The 12,057-nt window shown below is 41.9% G+C and overlaps 1 protein-coding gene across 3 annotated transcripts; it reads right to left on the bottom strand.

The window, feature by feature from the left end:
* Positions 1-10,181, bottom strand: ZCCHC10 (zinc finger CCHC-type containing 10). Of its 3 annotated transcripts, none has more exons than XM_013175804.3 (4): positions 10,037-10,181; positions 7,330-7,491; positions 5,347-5,388; positions 1-1,838 (listed from the first exon to the last, which is right to left on the bottom strand). In XM_013175804.3, the coding sequence occupies exons 1-4, from the start codon at positions 10,111-10,113 to the stop codon at positions 1,571-1,573; spliced, it is 549 nt and encodes a 182-aa protein (XP_013031258.1). In that variant the 5' UTR covers positions 10,114-10,181; the 3' UTR covers positions 1-1,570. The 3 variants fall into 3 exon arrangements, with proteins under 3 accessions (XP_013031258.1, XP_013031259.1, XP_013031260.1); XM_013175805.3 differs by lacking the exon at positions 10,037-10,181 and adding an exon at positions 9,611-9,863; XM_013175806.3 differs by lacking the exon at positions 10,037-10,181 and adding an exon at positions 9,653-9,860.
* Positions 10,182-12,057: the final 1,876 nt, after the last annotated feature.

Here is a 12,057-nt window from a genome sequence, read left to right as displayed (position 1 = left end):
GACTTAAACAACTTTCTGATAATTTTTATTTACAGTCTGCAGTGTTCTGTAAAACACACTAAAACAGACTAAAACACACAACATATATTTTCAAACATTTAAATATAAGCACAGTTTATTCAAAAGTAATTCTACACACTACTTTTCCATAAAAATATAAAAAATAGTTTAGTTACTATATTTTACCTAGACCAAGATATTTAAGAATTCTTCCACATGTGATGCCTCCCCCTCAGAAAAGGTAACTCCAACAGTAAGAAATTCAGGAGATGGCATCACAAATTAAAATACTAATGCCAACAGCTCAAGTCCACCAAAAGAACAAATAAGTTTCAATTTATAACCAGCAAGAACTGTTCTGCAGTACGCTTGGATTTTTATTTTTTTGCACTAACTTGCTTCTCCCGTGCCAGATTTCCACAGACATGTACACACTTCGGTAAAAATAATGAACTGATTATACTGCAGACTATAATGCCAGTTACCATGTGCTCAACAACATAGATTGGCAATCTTGCATTACGGAACTTTTTTTTTTTTTTTTTTCAAAAATATCAAAATGGAAACACTGTCCTTTGGACTTCTTTTAAAAGACAACTCCACTCCTTACTGAGCATCCCATGAAAATAGCCTTTCTTCTCTCTCCTAAAAAATAGTGCCCGTTTTTGCTCGTCACTACCATTTCTCTGGCTTTACCAACTGTACTCTGTGTGGAAAGCTACTGGAGTTCTGAAAAAACACCCACTCAAGCCCTTCTCTCACTAAGATACGTTTAATTTACAAAAAAAAGGCACAAAGATGAAACTCCTAAGCAGCATCAGTCATAATTCTTCCACTGTGCACTGCTCCTTTCTTACACAGACAATGCTACAACAGACTCCGTTTGTCTCAGAAAAATACTACAAAGACATGAAATATGGAAACAGGCAAAGCTGAAAAGACTAAAGCCTCTGTACAGTACAAGTAGCATATTGATCGGTAACAAATGAACACTATTTAAGGTTTTATGTTGCAATTAAGACTCAACCTGGAAGCATCAGGAAAAGCCATCAGAAAAAAAGCTCAGCAGCATATAATACATTTGTTAACAGTGAGATGGAAGGCCCTCTGTGTGCAACGTTGTGCATTCAGTTTCAACAATGACAGTGCTCTACAGCCAGCAGCGTACAACTTTTGCTTCTATCAGATTGGAGGATTTTCTACATGTAAGTGAAGTTGCCATAAACAGAGTAGTAGTATGTGATGCACAGCATGATCTGCAATAAAAGGCTTTTGCTTTCCAGCATGTAAACATCCAGGTTACTGGACCTTAGCTCGTATAAACAAATCTGATGATAGATTTTTAAACTAAAAAAGTAAAATTTCCCATAAAAGGATAAACCACAAAAATACTCTTTCAGTAAGTTTCACGTGCCATTTAATACCTTTCATGTCCTATGAACTATGCAAAACATTTAGAAAGTTTTAGCAGTAGAAATGTTGACCAGGTAAACTGCTTGGCAACCACGTGCTCAAAACATCTTTGAAGAATGTTATAATTTGCTCAGCAACAGTTCTTCGCTACAACATATTATTTCTTCTTCTTTTTCTTTGGTGGCTCATCATCAGAACTACTGTCTGTGCTGCTGCTGCTGCTGCTAGAGGAACTAGAATCTGATTCGAACTCTGAAGAAGAAGTAGTACTACTTGAGGATGGAGACGACGAGGAAGTTGAGGAGCTCTCATCACTGTCACTGTCATCATCAGAAGAGGAGGTAGAGGAATCTTCACTGTCAGATGACGAATCGCTAGCTGAGCTGACACTGCTGCTGCTGCTGGAACTCGTCACACTTTTAGATCTGAAAGAAAACAAATACACGGATGAGAACAGGCCTGCTACAGACAGCATTACAGAGCGCTCTTTATACTCTGTTGTAATCCAAAGACCAATTATTCGGCCTGAAAATTTCCAGGCCTAACAATTTAACAATCTTCCTTCCCTCCTGCTCCCCGCTCCCAACCTCCCCTTGTGTTCTGAACAAATTAATTTTGGCCCTTTGAGCAACAGCAGAATGACACCACGCACATGAAGTAAGTTGCCCTGGACAACATGACAGCCCAAATTGGACTACAGGAAAAAAAAGTTAAGTTTGAAAGTTGGCAAGGCTCCTGTTCATAGTAACGACTAGCGTCTTCACCGACTCGCCTGAATAGAAGAACAAAGTTGCAGGGAAAGAAGGGATGTGCCGTACCACTGAAGCCTCAGGGGAAAAAGTAACAAAGATCAGCTCCCTAGCACTGCAATGAGAAGTGAAATTTTGGCAATGTGAGTTGGTGGAAGTTTCATCAGTGAGATTTCACAAACGTCAGAATTGTGCTCAACGGAAACCGTTCTTAGATTACTCCTGGCAGAAGAACCCACACTACCTGCCGCTACAGGATGCTTTGTTTTCGGGGTGGAAGAGAAGGCATGGAAACAGTCCAGGATAAAGATGGAGTTAGGAACACTGTGAAGTGGATTTCTGGAAGCTCTGCAATTTTTTTTTTTTGTCCTCCATGTCTAGCTCTTACTGTAAGGCTGCTGTTCTCAAGATCAAGGTCTTTGCTGAAGTGATGTAATACGAATTCTAAGAAAGTACAATTAAGTTCTTCCATAAATCTTTCTCCAAGCAAAATGTAAAGGTACTAATCCACTCTTCTTCCCACCAAATCAACCAAACACTATGCAAAAATGCTAGAAATAATAATGCAGATTTGTAGGTTTTATCTCAGTGTGTGGTTAAGTATAAAAATTCAGGAAATGCCTACATTAAGTCTGTTAGAGAGTAACGTTTTTTCCATCAGATCAGCCACTGTCATGTCAACTGATGAATCTGAATGCCTGCAATAAGCTATGAACCACTGCAGTTTTTATAATACACAGGACATCGGTTCCCTCTCTGTGCACAGACATAATGGCTGTTTCAAAAAAAAAAAATCATAAAGGCCGGTTAAATACAGACATTGTTGGTGAAAAACTGGTGAAACAAGATAAGAAAAAAAAAGTGTCTATTTTAAAGTGGAATTTGGCATTTTCTGGGCAAACTCCCATAGAAACCAGTAGTTTCAATCTAAACAATTTTTACTGAAAGTGCAGACCCATTTATACGGGCAAGGATCAGAAGATCCCCTGAATGGTAACCGTGACAAAACATTTTTCCCCCCAAAAACATCCATGGGTCTGAAACATCAGATACAATACTCGATACCTTCACCTACACGAAAGCAACGGCTGGATCCATGAGAAAAGAGCAAGCAGATACTTGTTTCCAGCTGATGCAATAGGCAGCCTATTGGTAGTTACAAAAGGAAGATGGACATGGGAACAAGCAAAATTCACCTATTTTATCTTGTCCTAATTACGTGACATTCCAGGTGCTACATGTTGGGAGGTCTCAGATTTGTGGGTCTGCTGTACCACTGGAAAAGCACAACATTTCTCCAACAGATAAGCATTCATTCTCCCCAAAACAAGCTCGCAGATGTTAACAACTAATATTATTCCATGCGTGATGAGCCACGGAATTACTGCTGCATTTGGTAACACAGGCTATCACCCTTCTCCGAGATTTTACCCTAACTCCATTGCAATCACCCAACAGCCCCAGGTGATTTTAAACATGCTGCTTAAATCAAACCTACAAAGTTGGGCACAATCACCTGGCTGTTCACATGCTGGATTGCCTGAAGGAACAAGTGACTTAGGACACGACTTAGGACCCTTCAGACAGGCAGCATCAAGGGGGCTTCCAATTAATAAACCGAGTATGCCATATAGGAGTGATGAAGCCAACGTAAACTCAGAGACAGTTCTGTGCCACCTAAGGTTACAACATTGTACAACAGTAGTTTTGTCTGTTCCTGTTTTTCTGGTTAAGCCTGTAGCTTCCTTATTACTGTTTATATCAAAACAAACACACACTATGTAAAAGGTTAGCGCTCACTGCTGCCAGAAGTCTCACTTTGGCATTTTTTAAATCTGGAACTTACAAATCCATTGCTTCGCTGAATTTTCTGCATTTCTTTTTTCCTCTATCATACTAAATATAGAAATGCCACGTGACCTGGAAAGGAATTTACATTGATGGATTCTATACTTGCATAAAAACAGGATAACAATTCAAGCATAGCAAAGTTGTTCAGTTTTTAAGGAAACAATGCTCAAACCACCCCCCAACCCAAATTCTTTTGTTCTTTTCCTTTTGGCAGTGGTTTAGAGCTCAACTACTCTGAAAATCGTTATGCCAAGTAAAAGACTGCAACACATGAGAAAGCTGAGGAAGGAAGAGATCTGAACTATATTGTTAAGAAATCGGCTAATTTATGATCTCACTAGCCATAGATAATTCCAACAATAAGTGAACACTACCGAGAAAGAAGCCCTTGATAAAACACATTCTGACAGTAGAAGATACTAATCAAGTATTCCAACAAAGCCATATTGAACATGAGAGCTTCATATAAAGGCATGTTTTAAAAAACTGCTCTGCCTCATTAAATGACTGACACACAAAGCAAAAGGCCTTGCCTTTAAAAAAAAAAAACCACAAGACTGTTTTTGACTGGTCAGATTTAGAGACAGAGGTCAGTCAACTGAAGGCAAAGAGACACCGAGGCGATTACTGTACGGACATCCCCCACTGTAAAACTTGTAACGTGATCAGCAGGAGTCTTACAGAGCTCTAGCTGCTCCTGAAAGGATTTTGCTAATAGAGGCTGAAGTGGATTCCCATGCTAGCATTACTGCATGTGTAAAGGAGGAAGAATGGTAGAAGAACTCTTGGCTCAAATTACTATTTTTTTTTTCCAGGGATGGAGGATGGTAAAGGAGGAAACGTTTAGTTCCTGGATTTTTTATTTATTATTTTTAAGATACGTATTTCGTTCTCTAGACAAAGCTCCAGAAAAAGACAGCTGTTAAGAAAAAGGGATGAAAACAAACTGAAGGGCAAGATGGGTAGGTGGAGAGAGTACAGACTAGAAACAGTATGCCGTATGCCATTCTTGCACAACTGTTTAAACTACTCGATGAACGTTGAGGCAGAAATAGGAAGACTTATTAAAACAAGATCACACAGAGATAGGAGAATGACCAGGGAGAAAAGCAGACAACAAAAACTTTAAAGTTTTTGGACAGGGAAGAGTAGAAATTCTCCCAAATATCTGCCATGCAAGTGCCCTCAACAGGCTAAAAGCTTACTAACAAATCCGTATCTGCGATGTTGACTTTCAGTTTCCACACACGCCCCTTCCAAATTGCCCGCTGCAATACCCGGTGCAAGATCACACACTGAGTAGCCGTACAACTCGTCATCGTTCCCCACATACCTTTTTTTCTTGGTCTTCCTTTCTGCAGTACTTTCTCCAGCGCTAATTAAGAGGAGGGAAAAACAATGCCTTTGATTAATGCAGTAGGAAAATTAAATACATAGCAGCACAGAGGAGCTGAGTTCAGTATTAGTAAACTGGTTTCCCCCTTGCAGAAATCTGCACTGCCCAAAGCTCCTTTGGTATCTATTTTCAGTTGCTATTCAAACTAGAAAAACAATACCTACAAATCCAGGGGGAGAAGCAGCAATTCCCCCCTAATTTTCTGTGTTAAGAGTCTCTGTACTCACCTATACTTTTTTCTTTTGCATTATACAGACAACATCTTGGGATGGGAGAAGCAGGGGGGGAATACAGATACAAAAAAAGTTCTGTGCACCCGTATTTAGCAATAACTGAACCGATTGAAACAAAGGATTAGAAGATCGGATTAGTCTGTAGCTTTCATCATGCATTTCTTTCAGGTACAAAAGACACAAAATCTATTTATATGGATGCTTTCCAGCTATTTGTCTTTCAGATTGCCCTGTATTCATACACTCGCAGAACATTTTAGCAGTAAAAGAACCTTTCTTTTGTGATATTTAACAAACCACTTTAAGAGATTTTTACTAGTCTTCAGTTTGGGATTTTTCAATTGTTTTTAAATATTTCAGCCACTTTTACTGGTCACATCCTCTTTTTCCCCATTGTAGGGAAACAGCACATAATTCAACCTCAAATGAACATTTGTGATTAAAGTAATCCCTCATCACGTACTTACAACATGATGAATGTGCCACTGATAAGTGAGGAAGCTGTTCTTTTATGACCCAGGATACTTTTGCCTCAACTGAAGTTATTACTGAAAGCCATCTTAAGTACACAGAAATAACAGTAACTGTTGAATTAGAAAAGTAGATAGCAGCACGTGCTGATAACATATTTCTTCTTCTTCTTTTTCTGGAGTTCTTAAGTGTAAACTATGTTTCAGTAAAAGTACCCAATGCCATTTGTATGCTGGCAAAGTAAGATTTTGCAAGTTTTTCTTTTTCATACCAGTTGTGTGAAAATATTATGATTATTACATAGAGTTTTCCACACCCCTCACAAAATCCCGTTGACAAGAGGAAGAGTCTTTGATCCTCAAGCTTTGAAGCAAACTACAATCCCTCTGGTACGACTGACCACTGCTCGCATTTCTATCGTTAAGGCCGTATGCCCTTACCTAGGTAGCCAGGGATGAGTACCAGTGATAGCACACAGAGCTACACCCCAAAGCACCTACGGGGAGGCCTGTGACTAACCCAGGCTGCCACGGATAGCCCTGTGCCTCCCTCTAGCGTTTTAACGTATGTATAATTCTGTGAGTTTGCTACTTTATGAAACCACCCAACTGAGAGCCGTCAGTCCGCTGCGTGTCACACACAGCTGCTTCGTTACAATTGCCTGGTTTCCCTGTGGCACCACACCCTGCCTCCAGAACCATAAATAAAACTCAGGAGTTCTGGTTTTAGTTAATTGTAGCAGTTTTTACTAAGGAATAAACATCTTCTCACCTTTCCTTCCCTCTCAACTCCTCTAGGACTGAGGAGCAGCAGGCTCTACTGACACCAGCAAGCTAATCAGTGACAGAAAGCCGGTCTCCAAATCCTCAACCTGCTCGCACATGAACTTAAGGAACCAAGCAGCTGAGGAACTCAGGAAGCCGTATTCTATTACAAAGAGCCTCCGACTATTTTAACCTTAGCTCAGTACACTTTATTTTTTGTTTCAGATGCACTTAAAGCTTTTTTGACCCAAAGCAACAAGCAGGTGTTAACGAACAATGCTTTAATTTTGTGGGGTCCGAGTGTACATACACCACGGTTCTGACGCTGAACAAACACCTCACAGCCTGGAAGAAAAGGCCACAGAAAAAGGCCTAGGGCACCATTTTTCCCACCCACCCACAACGTTACCTTTTCATTAACAAACCGGACGTTCTCATTGTGCCAACCTTACCTTTGTTGCAATAACAGTCGCTTTTCTTTTTCTTTCAGAACTTTTGCTAACTGAGCTGTCCTCGAAGGCCTGTGCAGGTATTTTCTCTTCCCTGTACATTCATACGTCCAATGGCCGAACTCCAAACATTTCTGACATCTTACATGCTGCTTGTTTGCCTCCCTATAAAAATGCAGAATTGCATTAAGCGACTGATTCCAAGTCTGTTCTACCTATTGAAAAAACACGCATTTTCTTCAGCACACAAATTCTTAGCAATACATACAGCTATGTTTAAACCAGAGCGATGTTCGTGGGTGCTTTAACTATTACACATCTTCAATCGGGACAAGAACAGTAACGTACACACAGAATTTTGGCAAACCCATGCTACTTCAGTTATCAAAATATTCTCATATCAACTACTTATGAAAGAACAAAGAAACACTTTTCCTCTGTTCCAGAGCTTCAGCTTAAGCCTCCTTCTGCTACAGTGGCTAATGCTGAACTACTGACGTTAACTGTCAACGCGCTGAGCAGCTGCACCTGAATTTCACTGTATGCTTGCACAAGCTCCTGGTAGCCTAGCTTGCAATCTTCATTCCTATAACTTAATATTTAACCCTCAACTACTGAATGCTTCCAAATTAACACAAAGAGCCTGGGATTCTGAGCAAGTAAGACAGAACTGCTCCTATTTGTAACTTGCTTCAATTTCCCTAAGATTTATTAAAGCCTGTCAGAAGATTTATTGCAAGAACAGGTTCTTGTTTACTTACTACTCTCTACCATCCAAATAGAAGAAGTATAAACGAGCATTTTACATCTGCATTTCAGTTTTCAGCGATCAAATTCTTTGATCATTTTTAGGTGCAAGTTAAGTGAAAAAAACTCACATTTTCATGTTCTAGCATTTAATCCACATTTCTGAAGTTTAAAACCAAATCTGTTTGCATTTCTTCTCACAGATGTGCTCCTCCTTTACAAATAAGGAAACTCATACAGCAGCCAAGTGACTCACTCAAGGCCATATCACAAATTAGTTTCAGAGCCAGGACTTTGTAGCTCTCATACAGCTCACTGAAACTGCTGTAACTTATTTCCACCTTGCATCGTTTTTTCAACACAAAGACACTAATTTTTGACAGCCAGCACATCTTAATCATCCAAAATTAACGGCCTGGCACAGCTAGGAGGAGGATCCTCAACTGTTCACTTAGTATTTGGAGCATGAAGGGACGGACCAGCAGCGAGCACCTTGCTCTCAGAAAGGGGCGTTGCTTTTCAAAGCAACGTAGCGGTTGTTTCTCCTTCGCATCTCGCTATCGCTTTTCGCGACAGTTCTACCGCATCTCAAAGGGGATCTTATTCTGAACATTCCTTACTCTCTCAACGCAAAGTTTACTTGGCTTCATGATTTAGCTTTAGAAATGTTGACGTAAATCAGCACTGTAAGACTAACTAAACTTGCTACCTACACCGCACAGTTAACTCAAACGTCAGCAGGAAGCAGGAGTTCTTGCAAGGAACGCCAACAAAACAAAAAAATCAAATCAAGGTCTTCCAAACAGCTTGCTTTGTCTTTCCCTGGTCTTCTGGCTCTACCACAAGAGTTGCATGTAAGCAAAACAAGGACACTATCTCTGCTTAGTCAACATAGAAAAACATTCACTTTTTGTTTTTTTTGTACCACAAACCAGCCCAGACCTCTCTCCACAGAAAGAGAAGGGCAGCTCAAAGCAACAACAACAAAATTCAGTATTTCCAGGGCTCTAATACTGCTCACATGACTAGGGCACACAACTTCACGCAAGCTAGGACGATAAGATCAGGCCCTAAAAGCAACAACCAGGAAAACAGATCAAAATAGCTCAGCAACTACAGACCTGTAAGTATATCAACACTAACAAGTTTTAACATTAATGAAAAGCATGAGATTAAGGTAAACTTTTAACACAGATCAACAGCTACAACCTAAAAGCAGAGATTAGCAAACACCCATCAAGCACCTACAGACGCAACAAGAATTGTAAGAAATCACTCCTTAACCTCTATAAAATAGCAACCTAAAAGAACCAGTATTGTAGAAGTGCTTTGAAATTCCAAGTTATTTTCCACTGGAAAATAAGAAAGAACAACTAAACTATACTAAACAACAAAAAAAGGAATGAAGATGCAGAAGCCATCCATACTTTATCCACCTGTTGTGATAAGACAGGACAAAAAAAAAAACACTCTTGAAAAAGCAACCACAAATTGTTCTAAGGAAGGGGGGAAAACAAGCAAACACGAAAATCCTCACACAGATAATGACAGCGGGACGCAGGGATTTACTGTACTTAACATCAACAAACACAAGCGTTGGCTTTTCCTCGTTTCGTTGTTGGGAAATCAGATCCCTTCTGTACTGAGGGTACTCCTGGCAAGCACTACCCATTTCTGAGTAAAGCACCCCTGCTTCCTTCCCCCTACCCACTTTTACAGGCCTGTAAACGTACGACAGGACCAGGAAAATGCCATTTTTATAACTGCACAGCCCCCGGCAGCCCCCCGCCGCCTCCCCCCGGCCCGGCCCCAGCCCGGCCCCGGCCGCGCTGCGAGGCGTTCGCCTGCCGGCTGAGGGCGCCGCGCCCGGTCAGCGGGGGCCCTGCTGCCCCCGTGAGGGCCGAGGACCGGCCGCGGGCCCCCTCCCCCCTCTCCCCCCGTCGCCGGGCCCCGCCGCACTCACGCCTGGCGGCGGGCGATGAGGCGGTGCATGGGAGTCGCCATGTCGGCGGGCGGGCCGCGGGCGGGGCCGCGCTGCATGCCGGGACGCGCGAGGCGGGCCTGAGGGAAGGCAGAGCCGCCCTCTGCCCGGGGCACGGAGGCTCCGAAGGAGGTTACAAAGTGCTGGATGTCAGAAAATAATAACTTCACCCCCTACCGCATCATAACCAAAAACGTTAACTCTGCTGCGGTGTAGGTACATGGCCGCAGGCCAATAATCCCTCACATATAAATCCCTTTTCAGGGACCGACGCTGACGAGTCAGGCTGACCCCGTGTCCGTGTGGACCCAACGTGCTCCACGCTTGACAGTGAGGAAATACACTTCAGAAATACACTTCAGGCATCTCTAGGAATCATACGGCAAATTCTTTCCCCCACCTCACTAAGCCCAAGGGACTGTAGCCCCCAGCTGTGCCAACAGCAGCTAGTATTTTTGGCTCCTGCATCACCTCCTTACGGTCCCTGGCACAGGGGGAGAGGTCAAGGGACAGAAAAAAAAAGGAGTAGCAGTGGCTGGAGCTTTCTGAGGGCACATACCTAGCAGGCAGCCCCTTGGGGCTCTCTGCCAGCTGGCACAAGCAGAGCGGCCCCTATCCTGAATTCAGGGAAGCCAGGAATGTGGCTTCATACGTTTGCTTTATCAAAACTCTTTGTTATGTCATGGGATCGGTATTAAAATAATAACGTCAATCTCGCTGCAAAAATCCTCAAGAAAACATACTCTTTAATGTTGAATTGGGATTACTCCTGCTGTTAGTATTCCAGGATATTTTATATCCAGCCATTCTCAGTATTCATCCAGAACTGCCCTACTGCAGGGACAACCGATGGGCAGTGCGTGGGCATTCCACCAGACCTCTACGTTCACCAAAGCAGATGAACCATTCTAGATCCTTAGTAGTTTAGTAACAGCTCTGTGGCTCTCTAAAATGTGCCTCTTGGGAGTGGACGGTATTCATTTATTATATAAAACAAAAATATATATTGTATTTTCTTACATTCCATAACATCCAGCAGTACCAGTTGGATCAGGGCCTTCCTGTGATAGGAAATGTAGGAGTAGGATTAAAGACAGACCTTGGTCAGAGAAGCTTACACTTCCTTCAAGACGAGGTACAAGGTGGAAACACAGATGCATAAGAATAAAATATATGTCACACATAATACAGCAATAAAAATCTGATTTTTTCAGGTGATGATCACCCCACATCTGAGGTGTTCTGCCTCTAATGGTAACTTGTGCTGGTTGGACTTGATGACCCCGAAGGTCTTTTCCAGCCTAAATGATTTTTTGATTCTAATATCACAGCCTGGAAATACGAGAGCCAGAACTTCCTGCTGTGTCACACATGAAACATGTCAGAGCAGGGACGGTCACATTTGCTGGGAACAATGGCACCGATTAACTATCACATGGGGAAGGTATGGTACTGAGGAATTCTTAGATATAAGCAGCTCCAACTCATCAGGATTAATTACTGTGTGATGAATTGAATATTGTGGTAGTTCCTGTCTCCAAACTCTGAAATACCAATGTCTAAGGCTAGTGGCTCTTTCTGTATGCATCTTGTTTTCCTCTCTATCTGGCGTTTGTTGTGGTATCTAATAATTGTCCTGTTTTGGCTGATGCTCTGTGGTAATCTGTGAATAATTACGTCTGGCACCATAGCTACGTTCTGCTGTGTGATGCCTGGTAGGTTATAAACGCATCAGAGTCTGGCCTCAATATCTGCATCTTGATGTCTGGCATCTGACTTTAATGGAGAAAGTCAGACAGAAGCATTTCCTGTTTGGGGATTGATCTATTTATAACAATCCATGCTTACAATAAATCCCTGATCCCTTTTTACCTCAGAATCACTTCAAATCTTGGAGTAAATTACACACCGATAGCAGTATCTGTACTCTACCCGACCACATTTGGTGCTGCTGGCAGCTGCGACGCTCTCTGCGTGTCACTGCAGCAGAACCACAGTTCCCC

This window comes from Anser cygnoides, chromosome 14 (genome assembly GCF_040182565.1).
Source record: "Anser cygnoides isolate HZ-2024a breed goose chromosome 14, Taihu_goose_T2T_genome, whole genome shotgun sequence".
Classification (NCBI taxonomy): domain Eukaryota; kingdom Metazoa; phylum Chordata; class Aves; order Anseriformes; family Anatidae; genus Anser; species Anser cygnoides.
Note: the sequence above shows the minus strand (reverse complement) of the source record. Positions and strands in the feature narration are given on the sequence as shown.